At 42.2% G+C, this 12,234-nt stretch overlaps 1 protein-coding gene and 1 pseudogene across 2 annotated transcripts in view; one reads left to right on the forward strand and one right to left on the reverse strand.

The window, feature by feature from the left end:
• Window positions 1-12,234, reverse strand: part of SMARCC1 (SWI/SNF related BAF chromatin remodeling complex subunit C1) — a 226,989-nt gene that overhangs the window by 20,596 nt on the left and 194,159 nt on the right. For both annotated transcript variants that reach the window (XM_058288407.2, XM_058288408.2), the window contains exon 25: window positions 6,825-6,959. In XM_058288407.2, coding sequence (XP_058144390.1) covers window positions 6,825-6,959 — 135 coding nt within the window. The remainder of the gene's footprint in view (window positions 1-6,824; window positions 6,960-12,234) is intronic.
• Window positions 10,621-11,629, forward strand: LOC139437667 (homeobox protein NANOG-like; annotated as a pseudogene).

A 12,234-nucleotide genomic window follows, 5' to 3' on the forward strand; every position in this document is an offset into this window, starting at 1 on the left:
AGTCTGGCTCAAGAAGGGAGATGCAAGATGTAAGGAGCAAGAGAATGTTCTGGAAGTCCAGATCTGCAGGAAGATTCATCAGTGAGATAATGTTTATGTAACAACAGTGATAAAAGGGATCTAAAGATCTGACTACAGGTCTTCAACTTTGGTTTCTTCTAACCATTTGTTTTAGGAAATGAAGTACTTTATAATAATTTGCTAAGGTTAGACCTAAGAGGCTGCAAGAAAAGGACCTCCTTCCTATGTTCTCACTGAGTCACTTACTGGGCTGGATAGCTTGATGAAGTCCTGCAAGTCATGTAAGAAAAACTATGGAATTTAGGTTGAGATCTTTATTAAGTAGCTAAACTATTATTGGAGAGAGATTTTCTGTACCTCTGAAGGGAAATTTTGGTTTCTGTATTACCTAGCTCAGTGACTTTTCTGTTGTTTTTTTTTAACCAAACTACCCTTTCTTTTGGAGCTGACCTTAGCCATTAGGTACTTGGGATGTAAAAGAATTTCTCATTTAGCAGATGCGAGTCACCTGGGGAAGAAAAAGTTGCCCAATTTTCTTTGTCTACAGCATGAACTAGCCTCAATTATTCCACTTATAACTGAGTTTCATTTGATATTTTAAAAAAGAAAATAAAATTAAAATGGATCAGTGATTAAGCACACGTACCCCCCCCGCTCCCCCCCCCCCAAAAAGGACGACTCAGCTTAAGCCTACAGCGCCTGTGGGGGACAAGCAGGACCCTGAGGGCAGTGCATACCTAGGAAGCAGGCAGATCTCTGCTCTGGGGCAGATGCAAGAGAACTTATAGCCTAGTTCTGGTCTTATCATGCAAAGGAAACACCCTCTCCTATTCTGGACACCTTAATTTTTATTGAAGCCAGTTGAAGACTGTATCCAAAATCTACCCAGTATCCCAGAGACTAAGGTAATGCAAACTGATTTTACATAGCCTTTATTTTATACAAACCAGATGTACAAAAAATAAAGTAGAACAGATAATAACAAAGGGCACTCTTACTAAAAAGATGAGAATATGATCTGGAAGGAACTCTGGAGGAGAATTTGGCTGTACTGAGCAAATTTTAAATTCTGGAACTCTTTCAAAGAAAATTGTCTATATGTGTGTATAGGATATCAGAAGCATTATTTTGGCAATACACTGACTGGGTGTGTGTGTGTGTTGCAACACCAGAATATATAACATCATTCCAATTATATAAATATATTTTTATGTTCATTTATAAACATGTTTACACATATATTGGGACATGTTTTAGAAGACAAAAAACTATTAACAATGATTCAGTGATTATCCCTAGGAATGAGACTGTGGGTAGGAGACTTTAATTCATTCATTTCTTATTTGAACTTCAAAAAATGAAAAAACAAAATACTGAAAAACTGCCCAAGATAGACGCTACAGAAATCTGTTTTTTCTTTCTTCCTTCTCTACTTCCTTATATTATGGATATAGTCCCAACAGTTATAATGAACAGTGTAAATTACTCATGAAAATAGCTTATTAATGAATCTGGCTGCAGGGAATCCAGTTTCATATAAGGCTGCCTGTAGCCCTGTTCTGAAGTCACACTCACTCCCCCCTGCATTCAAACCTTGCTGTCTTCTCCCTGCCTCTTTGCTACACTGTGTGTATAAAGAAGTTGTATCCAAGCGGAACCTGAACACAACAGAGCACTTTTCTACACAAGATACCAAAGGCTGACACAGCTGCAAGCGCAGCTGAAGTTCACACAAAGCAATATTAGCATAAAGCAGGGAGGAAGGGTGGGAAAGAGGAAAAGACTCTGGAGACCACAAAAATACATGTACACTTTGCTAAGGACTGAAATATCAGCTGATACTTGAAGCTTTTCACTACTTGGACTCAAAATTGAAATAAACAACCATAGCTTCTTTTGAAATGTTTGAGACATTCACTGAAGAAAAAGCAAATCCAAAACACTGACATATCTGCTTCTTCTTACAGCTGTAGGAAAAACAAAGCAATACAACTGCATTTTGCTGTGGCCATGTGCGCTTCTGGTCCCAGGACCTCAAGTGGGAAGCCTGCGCTGGTACTGTGGCTGGTCATTTTGTCCTTGCTCTGTGGGGTCATGCTTCTCTTTTTCTTCTTCCACTAAACCTGCTACTGGATCCAGCTTTTTGAATCTCCAATAAAACTACCCATAATGTAAGGGGGCATGTCTAACAACAGATTCAATTATCTGACATGTAGCACAGAGGTAAATTACTACAAATACACACTAAACAAATTTAAATACAATTCCCCTGGGAGCAGTATGACATTAACCCTTTTTTGACCTTTGTCCTTCCTTAGTTTGTCACAAAGTATAACAACCTTTCTAAACCTATATGCCTATGTCAACATGTCCTATTAGCGCAGCCTTCAAAATCTATCTAAAAGGGAAACGGACTTTGGCCCAGTGGTTAGGGCGTCCGTCTACCACATGGGAGGTCCGCGGTTCAAACCCCAGGCCTCCTTGACCCGTGTGGAGCTGGCCATGCGCAGTGCTGATGTTCGCAGGGAGTGCCCTGCCACACAGGGGTGTCCCCCGCGTGGGGGAGCCCCACGCGCAAGGAGTGCGCCCGTGAGGAAAGCCGCCCAGCGTGAAAGAAAGAGCAGCCTGCCCAGGAATGGCGCCGCCCACACTTCCCGTGCCGCTGATGACAACAGAAGCGGACAAAGAAACAAGATGCAGCAAATAGACACCAAGAACAGACAACCAGGGGAGGGGGGGAAAATTAAATAAATAAATAAATCTTTAAAAAAAAAAAAAAAAAAATCTATCTAAAAATGGACTATTTCTCCTCATTTCCATGGCCACTACCTTCTTACATGGACCACCATCATCTTACATGGGTTATCATAATATCCTCTTTACTGGTCTCCTGATTCTAACCCTGTCCTCTTATAATTTACTCTCTACCTCATTACCTTAGAGTATCTGTTTTCTTTATGTGCCCATGTCTCATCTATTCTCTAACTTCCTTAAGACCAGAGCCTTGGGTTTCTTCCCAGCTATGAATTTCCTACAATGGTTCTCTTTTCTAGACCTAAACAAGTGAACTTCAGAAACTCAGCCTTTATCACTGGTAGGAAAACAGTCATGGATGGCTTGGCATGCCCACAGGGAAGGACAGGATGTTATGCTGAGGTGGAGAAAAAAGGTTATGTCTGTAGCAGTTGGATATGGTTCATGAATTCCAAAAATGGATACAAGATTATGTTTGTAAACTGGTCTAAACCTGAGCGTGATTAAATTATGATTAGGGCTTTGACTGGGACACATCAGAGGGTGTTGAGACCCTACCCCTTGGTCAAGGACAGAGTTGGAGTTTTGCTGTTGGAGTTTTAATGCTGGAGCCCGAGAACTGAACACATAGGAGAACACAGAGGAATAGAGACAGCTCCTTAGACACAGCAGAAGCCCCGTGGAGAAAGACAGAGCCTTTCACCTGATAGTCTACAGCTGGCTTTGCAGAGAGAGGTATAGCCTATAGAGCCTCATAGTCCAAGCTGACCTTGTGGAGAAAACAGAAGAGTGAGCCAGGCGAGAAATGAACCTCGGGAAGAGAGGAACTCCAGGAAGTTTGAACCCTGGCAGACACTGGCAGCCATCTTGCTCCAACATGTGGCGAAAGACTGTGGTGAGGGAAGTAACTTATGCTTTATGGCCTGGTAACTGTAAGCTTCTACCCCCAATAAATACCCGTTACAGAAACCGATTTCTGGTATTTTGCATCAGCACCCCTTTGGCTAATATAATGTCATAATTGTGCAGGAAATGAGTGGGTGAAATTTTAAGTTAGTAAGATCGTTTGTGGTATTTAGACAGCCAGTGCCCAGACTGGTTTGAATGATCCTGCTACCTGATTTTTTACCTTCTTCCACTGAAGAACCCCCACCCCCCAGCTGATCTGTACGACTGATAAGACAGAAGTGATGGGATGTGGCTTCCATCTTGGGTCAGCTTCATGCTCCTACTCTTTTGAAGCCAATTCACGAGCAGCACTACAGAGAGGTCCATGTTGCAGGAAACTGAAGCCCATTTCTCAAAGCTCCACCTCTATGATGTTTCCTCTGATACCTTCTCTTCTCTCCACCTCCTGAGTATTCCTCTTCTCTATTCCTGTGGCAGCACTGAACATGCTATGTCTGTTTTCTTGACTGCCTTCTCCATTAAACCAAGTCTTCCAATTAGCTGCCCTTTTCTCATTTCATGAATATTCTTAGGGAATTTGGGGTAACAGGTGTCTGTTAATTTAATGGTTACTGCCAAGTGTGTGATTCAGATGGACAGTTGGGAAGTTCCCACTATTAAACTTACACTCTCCCAGCTTCCAACAGTGATGCAAACACACATTCATTTAACAGACACTTAAATGAGGGCCTAAGATATGCCAGCTTCTCTGTTAACAAAGACGACTGATTAAGACCCTACCCTCAAAGAGTATACACTCTGGAATGGGAAGCAGACATGAATTCATGATTACAATACATTAAGTGGGTTGTTAAATTGCCACAGCAGCAAATGGGAACGGCATTTCATCTGAAACTGCAGGGCTGAGGCAGAGTTGAGGGACACAGGATGCAAGCACACAGTGAGGAAAAGAACCTCGCTGGCAGAGGAGCAGGACCCACGAAGGCCATGGGGAAGGCCTGAGTGTGTTTTGGGATGGCTGGAACACAGAGGGTGGTGGAGACAAGACAGCTAGCTGGCGCAGCTCACAGGGCTAGAGAGAGCCAGCATCATATGAAAGATGCTACAAAGATGGGAGCTCACTGACTAGACATGTGAAGTAGAGTAGAGGGAGAGGACTCCTCCTCAGGAAACGAGGGGTGAGTACGAGAGTCACTGAGGCACAGGGCAGCTTCGCCTCTCTTATAAGGTCGGAATACCCACATAAGCGGCAGAGGCGGTCTTGGGATGACTAAGATGGCCTTACTTTCCTTTAGTTTGATTATTTAGACAGCCTTCTCCCTGACTCCATTTTACCCTGGACCTCACACTAGCTGGGCGCCTGATAGTCTCCCAACTAGATAATTCTTACCCTCCTCTACCTCCCTCCTGGTCCTTACAGACTCCAGGTAGCCTGAAGTCTGTTGTCTAATTGCAACCCCAGTAAATCACTCACCCCTCCCAGCAATCAAACACCCTATCACCCTCTGGTGTTTTTTCACCAGACTAGCTTTTAAAAAAGCTTGCTATTCTTTGCTGCAACAGAACTGAGTTCTCTCATCTCTCTCCCCTACCATGCTTACTATGAATGAAGTCATCCTTGTCTGATTCACATTGTCCAGTGCAGTCATTTCTTTGCCAGGATAAAATGGAAAACAAGTGATGGTGACAGTAATTGGGCTACTTATCACAGGCAATCTGACAGAAGACTTGCTTTGACTGACTACTAAGAAACATGTAACAAATGCAAACAGATCTTTGAAGGAATCACTCTTCTGGGATAGTTTAATTCTAAAATCCTACCATTTAGAGAGAACCACTGCCTCTTATTCAGATAACAAAGTCAAAATATAAAGAAAAATCCCAGAATAAATCATCAGATTTAGCCCATTGTTCCTTCTACAATCAATTCATTTTTTTAAACAAATCAATTTTATTGATACCTATTAGTAAAGCACACAATCTGTCCAAAGTGAACAATCAATGATATCTGGTATAATCACACAGTTGTGCATTCATCACTTCAGTCAACTCATTTTTTAAGAAACTTTTCCCAAAGAGCTTTATATGTTTCTTCTAAAACCCCTGAGATAACCAAATATTCCCTGTGTCTATTTTTCCCTTCCCTCCTTTTTGGCTCCTAATGGGCAAATCCTTATGTCAAATATTTCTGTCCGAAAGAATACTGCTCAGGTGTTTAGCACAGGGAAGGGAAGTGTGAGAGAGTGCAGGGATCGAACCTAAGGAGGGAGTTAAGAATGATCACATAAAATGAGGCTCCAACCCCAAGATGAGATTAACTCCTAACTTCCTGAAACTGATACTGAAGAAAAGAAATCAGGAAGTGGATTTGGCTCAATTGATAAGAGCATATGCCTACCATATGGGAGGTCTGGGGTTCAAACCCAGGGCCTCCTGGCCTGTGTGGTGAGCTGGCCCATGCGCAGTGCTGATATGTGCAATGAGTGCCGTGCCACACAGGGGTGTCCCCCATGTAGGGGAGCACCATGAGCAAGGAGTGCGCCCTATAAGGAGAGCCACCCCACACGAAAAAAGTGCAGCCTGCCCAGCAGTGGTGCCAAACACATGGAGAGCTGATGCAGCAAGATGACGCACCAAAAAGAGACACAGATTCCTGGTGTCACTGACAAGAATGCAAGCAGACACAGAAGAATATGCAGCAAATGGACACAGAGAGTAGACAATGGGTGGGGGGGGAGGGGAGAGAAATAAATTTTAAAAATAAATCTTAAAAAAAAAAAAGAAATCAAGAACACCCTGTAAATTAGATAACGGATCTACATATGGATTCTACTTTATTGTTAACAGGTAGGTAATGAAGTAAGTCTTAGATCCAACTTTTGTAGAGGAGAGAATTTGATGTTATCATGTATCTGGAATGCCAAGAAATATAAGAAGCCAAGTTTTATAGAATCAGCTTCACAAACTGATCAGTTTTATTTTTCATCAAATGCTGATAATCCCTTTGAAACTGCCATGCAAAACAGAAGACAGCCAGAGACCAACAGAGTAGGTTGTTATTTATTTTACCTAACATATACATTACGGAAGGTGGTCAAAAATTGAAAAAACCTATTAATTATAGAATTCCCCTTACTTACAGCCTCTTTCTCTCTGTCCATGATAGTTTCCAACTCCTCAAAATGTCGAAGTTTGATCTCCAGTTTCTTCATCTGTGTCTCAACCAGGAGAGCTACCAGGGACTTGATCTTTCTTTCTTCCACAGCTGCCAAGTGCTAAGAGCAAGAGAACATTCAAATTTAGGTAAATATTTGCTTAAAAACAGTAACGTAATGCTGAAGTCACTATTCAAAGTGAGGACTATGCTGCTCAGAATGGTGCCCTAGATGCTCCCCTTGTATGTGTTCTACAATGCACTCGCTTCAATTTAAAATAACACCCACCTCTGGATCTCTGATCCCTACAGAGATAAATCAACCCTTTTAAAGGATTATAGTCCCTACTCCCTTCAGAGAACCCAACAAGGAAGGATGAAAAAGAGCCCTTATGAGAAAAACAGGAGAGCAGAGATGGTGAGGGCACCCCCAACCCCTCGGCCTTCTCACTCCACCTCTGACTTGTAGTTCTCCCTCCACCATCCTTCCTACCCTATGGATTCTTCAACCGGAGGCAGGCAGCAGATTCTCTCAGCACCCACCCCTCAGATGCAAAATCTCCGCCTTCCCTCTGCTGAGTGGGAACTATGTGTCAGGAAAGTGGGGTGGAACAATATTCCTCCCCTAGTTTAAGGATAGGGTCAAGAGCAGGAGAATCAAATACAGTACAAGACATTGAGCCAAACTGATTTGGCTCAATGGATAGGGCGCCTGCCTACCGCACGGGAGGTCCAGGGTTCAAACCTGGGGCCTCCTGACCTGTGTGATGAGCTGGTTCGTGCGCAGAGCTGATGCGCTCAAGGAGTGCCATGCCACACAGGTGTGTCCCCTGTGTAGGCTCTGGGGAGGTCTAGGCATGCAGAGGCACAGAGCATGACCAGCAGAATTAAAATAAAAAACAAATCTGTACGTATTTTGATTTTAAATTTCAGATATTCTTATTTTCATAAAAATCAAAAAAGGAAACCAATATGGGATATAAACAGAACTTCTGAGGGTCACAGCTGCCCAAAGGCCATGTAGAAAAGGCAGCAAAGGAGGATTGTGGGAAGAAACTCCAAAGGCCAGAAGAATACTGTAGAGTATTCAGAGAAGAGAGGTGGGAAGCAGCAGAGGAATTACAGTATTAAAATTCAAATGCCTTAAAAGTAATTATAAATATGTTTTGGACATATGATGTACAAAGATATAAGTGGTAACAAGTATTAAAAAAAAGGTGGGGGACAGAGGGGTACTGGAAAAGTATATGTGCATGCTACTGAAGTTAAGTAGGCACCAGTCTACTTACCTTGTAGGATGTGATCGTTATATACTTAGGATGTTAAATTTTAATCCCATGGTAACCAGAAGGAAAACATTTAAAAAACATATCCACATAGAAAAGAGAAGGTACTCAATACGGTACAACACACACAAAAATCCAATAAACACAAATGTGGGAAATAACAGAAGGGAGGAACAAAAAATGTATCAGACATACAAAGGCTAATAACAAAATGGCGTTCTGTATTATCACAGTAGTGACTTTAAATGTAAATGGATTAAACTCTCCAGTCAAAAGGTGGAGGTTGACAGAATGGGTAAAAAATCAGGACCAAACTACATGCTTTCTGCAAGAGACACCTTAAATTCAAAGAAATAAGGGAAGTAGGATGTGGCTCAAGTGATAAGGCCTCTGCTTACCATATGGGAGGACTGGGGTTCAACCCCTGGGGCCTCCTGGTGAAAAAGAAGAAAAGAAAGTGTGCCTGCATGGCAACCAGTGCCTGCGTGGTGAGGTGAGTGCCCACATGGTGAGCCAGTGCCTGCGTGCTGAGTTGAGTGCCTGCACAGCAAAAGCCGAGTGCCTGTGCGGCAAGCCAGTGCCTGCCCAAGTGAGCCACGCAACAAGATGATGATGTAACAAAAGAAAGACAAAGGGGAAAGTCAAGGTGAAGCGCAGCAAAGACCAGGAACTGAGGTGGCGCAATTGATGGGGAACCTCTCTCCACATAAGATGTTCCCAGGATCAAATCCCAGCAAATCCTAAAGGAAATAGATAAGAAGAGAAGACAGGGAAGTGGATTTGGCTCAACTGATAGAGCATCTGCCTACCACATGGGAGGTCCAGGGTTCAAATCCAAGGCCTCCTGACCTGTGTGGTGAGCTGGCCCACGTGCAGTGCTGATGTGCACAAGGAGTGCTGTGCCACGCAGGGGTGTCCCCTGTGTAAGGGAGCCCCACATACAAGGAGTGCACCCCATAAGGAAAGCTGCCCAGCGTGAAAAAAGTGCACCCTGCCCAGGAGTGGCGATGCACACACGGAGAGCTGATGTAGCAAGATGATGCAAGAAAAAGAGACACAGATTCTGGGTGCTGCTGACAAGAATACAAGCGGACACAGAACAACACACAGTGAATGGACACAGAGAGCAGATAACTGGGGGCGGGGAAGGGGAGAGAAAAAAAAGACAAAAAGAGAAACAGATACAGAAGATCACACAGCAACAACAGCAGGATGGGTGGGGAAGGGGTGGGGGAAGGGAGGGGAAGAAAATAAAATACATTAAAAAAAAAAGATACAAGAAAGCTGTAAGAGAAAGGATGGAAGAAAACTTACCATGCAAATAGGAACTAAAAGAGTACAGGGATAGCTATACTAATATCAGATAAACACAATTTAAGTAAAAAAACAGTTAACGAGGGACAAAGATAGTCTTTATATACTGATAAATGGAACAATTTGATAAGAAGATGTAACAATTATAAACATGTATGCACCTAAGGGCAGAGCCCCCAAAATATATGAAGCAAATACTGACAGTTTTGAAGGAAGAAACTGATGGTTCTATTTTAATAGTGAGTGATTTTAATACACCACTCTAAAGAATGGACAGAATCTAGTCAGAAGATCATTAAGGAAGTACAGGACTTAAATGATACACCAAAAACCAACTAGATCTAATGGACATAAACTTTACCCAACAAAAAGAGAATGCACATACATCACTTTCCAGGATAGTTAACAATAACAATAACTTAAAACAAAATTGAAATCATACAATGTATCTTCTGCAACCACAACAGAATGAAGCTAGAAATCAGTAAAAGAGGGAGAAAGGGAAAATTCCCAAAGTGGAAATTAAAGAACATAGTCATAAACAACCAATGGAATCAGAGGTGAAAATAGGAAATATCTTGAGATGAATGAAAACGAAAATAAAACATACAAAAACTTATGGGATGCAGGGAAGGCAGTGATGAGAGGAAAACGTGTACCTCTAAATGCTTACATTAAAAAAGAAAGACTTCAAATCAGAGACCTAACCTCAAAACTAGAAGAACTAGAAATATAAAGACAAACCCACAGTGAGAAGGTAGGAAATGAAGATTAGAGCAGAGATAAATGAAACAGAAGAAAGAAAAAAATAAAAATAAACAACCAGTAGAGGCTTTTTCTTGCCAAGACCCCTGTCAGGAAAGGACAAAGCTTCCTGGAACCGCAATTTGGAGAGCTGTGGGCAAACTCAGAATGATGGTCTGAGAAGACAAAGAAAGGCTATAAAGAATTTGGTCTCCCTGTTTGAACTCTGCAGCATTCCTCCTACCCTCACAAGCTGGCATCTTGGCATCCTGAAGGAAAATCAACTAGCATGGGGTGGGAGTTAAGCCATCCGCTCTCCATGGAGATTCGAGTAGCAGAGGGCATGAGAGGTTTAGCCAAGACTTGTGCTTGAAAATAATATCCTAGATGGAGTAAGAAGGCGGCGCTTTCATTCTAACATGGTCACTGGATTAAAATAAAACCACCACAAAAAGGGAGTCTTCACCAATGCCTGAGATTTATAAGGCTGAAGAAAATTATGCATCCTTGCAAATATCATCTGCTGATGTTCCCCAGTCACAGACAGCAGCTCTTCTCATACCCTTTGGATGAATGGGTGGTTCTGAATTTGAGCACCTACTATGCTCTAGCTTCCATGCCCAATTCTCATATCCCAAGAAGTATCACACCCACTTTATGGTAAAGACGCTTGATTATGGAGAATGAATAAGTAAACAGCAATGTCTCTCTTCCTTATTCCACGGACCTGCTTATTCAGAATAGCCCCGATTCTTCCAGCAGTCCCAAAGTGAAACTACCTGCTGCTGTGGAGATGAGCACAGCAAAGAAGGAAGATGAGGGCCAAGTCAAGAAACAGAAGACCAAGACCATGTTCTTTCAGACCCAGCCGTGTATACTCAATGACAGATTTCAAAGACAGAAATACCTCAGTTTCCAGCAAATGCAAGAACTTTCCCACATTCTGAGCCTCAGCTACAAACAGGTTAAGACCTGGTTCCAGAGCCAGAGAATGAAATGTAAGAGGTGGCAGAAAAATGTCAACTGGTCAAAGACTGGCAACAGTGTGACCCAGAAGGGCTTAGCAGCTACGGAATATCTGGGACTCTACTCTTCCTATCCCCAGGAATGCTTGGTGAATGCTTCTGCTAACTTTCCAATGTGGAGCAACCAGACCTGGAACAACCCGACTTGGAGCAGCCATTCCTGGAACACCCAGACCTGGTGCACCCAAGCCTGGAATAACCAGTTCCAGAACAGTGGAGAGGAATCCCTGTAGCCCCAGATCCAATTCCAGCAAAATGGTACCCAGTGATTTGGAGGCCATCTTGGGAAGTGCTGGGGAAAGCCATAATGTAATACCAACAAGCTGTTAAGTATTTTAGTACCACACAAACCATGGATTTGTTCCCGTTATTACTGCATGAACAGACAGCCAGAAGATGTGTGGGTGAAGACTGGTATATAATCCAGTCTCGATCTGGGCAGAGCCTGCATTACATCCTTCCTTGCAGAATTTTCTTGAGTGCTGTATATCTGACTTTATCCTGGTTTTCATTGTATAATGGGGGGTGGGAGTTGGTATGTTTTGAGTCTAATTAGAGGTTACAAAAACCCAAACAGGCCAGATTTATGTTGTCCAAAGCAGCCAAGGTAAATGTAAAATGTCTACGGCTATAGAGAACTTGATATAATACTTGGATATTTTAAGGATCTAACCTCAAGTGCAGGAAGTAAAAGTATAAAGACGTGTGATAGAGTACTCATTTCATAGGACTGGGAGGCTTCACTTACTAAAAACCTAAATTGTTGAGATGAAGGGTTAAGCTATCATGATGACTTGCTTCATTAATTTTCCCTACCCCTTCTGCTCTGTGTTTTACTGTCTCTAATTTATTACTTTAATATTTGTAGATAGATGTTTTGTTTTTGCTGCATCATGGTAATATTATAGTAGTTTAGCTGGTTGGTTTATAAATTTAAGTATAGACAAATATATATTAAAACAAACAAACAAAAACAAAAACAAAAAACCAATAGAGATAATCAACAAAACCAAGTCAGGTCTTTGAA

This window comes from Dasypus novemcinctus, chromosome 26 (genome assembly GCF_030445035.2).
Source record: "Dasypus novemcinctus isolate mDasNov1 chromosome 26, mDasNov1.1.hap2, whole genome shotgun sequence".
Lineage (NCBI taxonomy): Eukaryota > Metazoa > Chordata > Mammalia > Cingulata > Dasypodidae > Dasypus > Dasypus novemcinctus.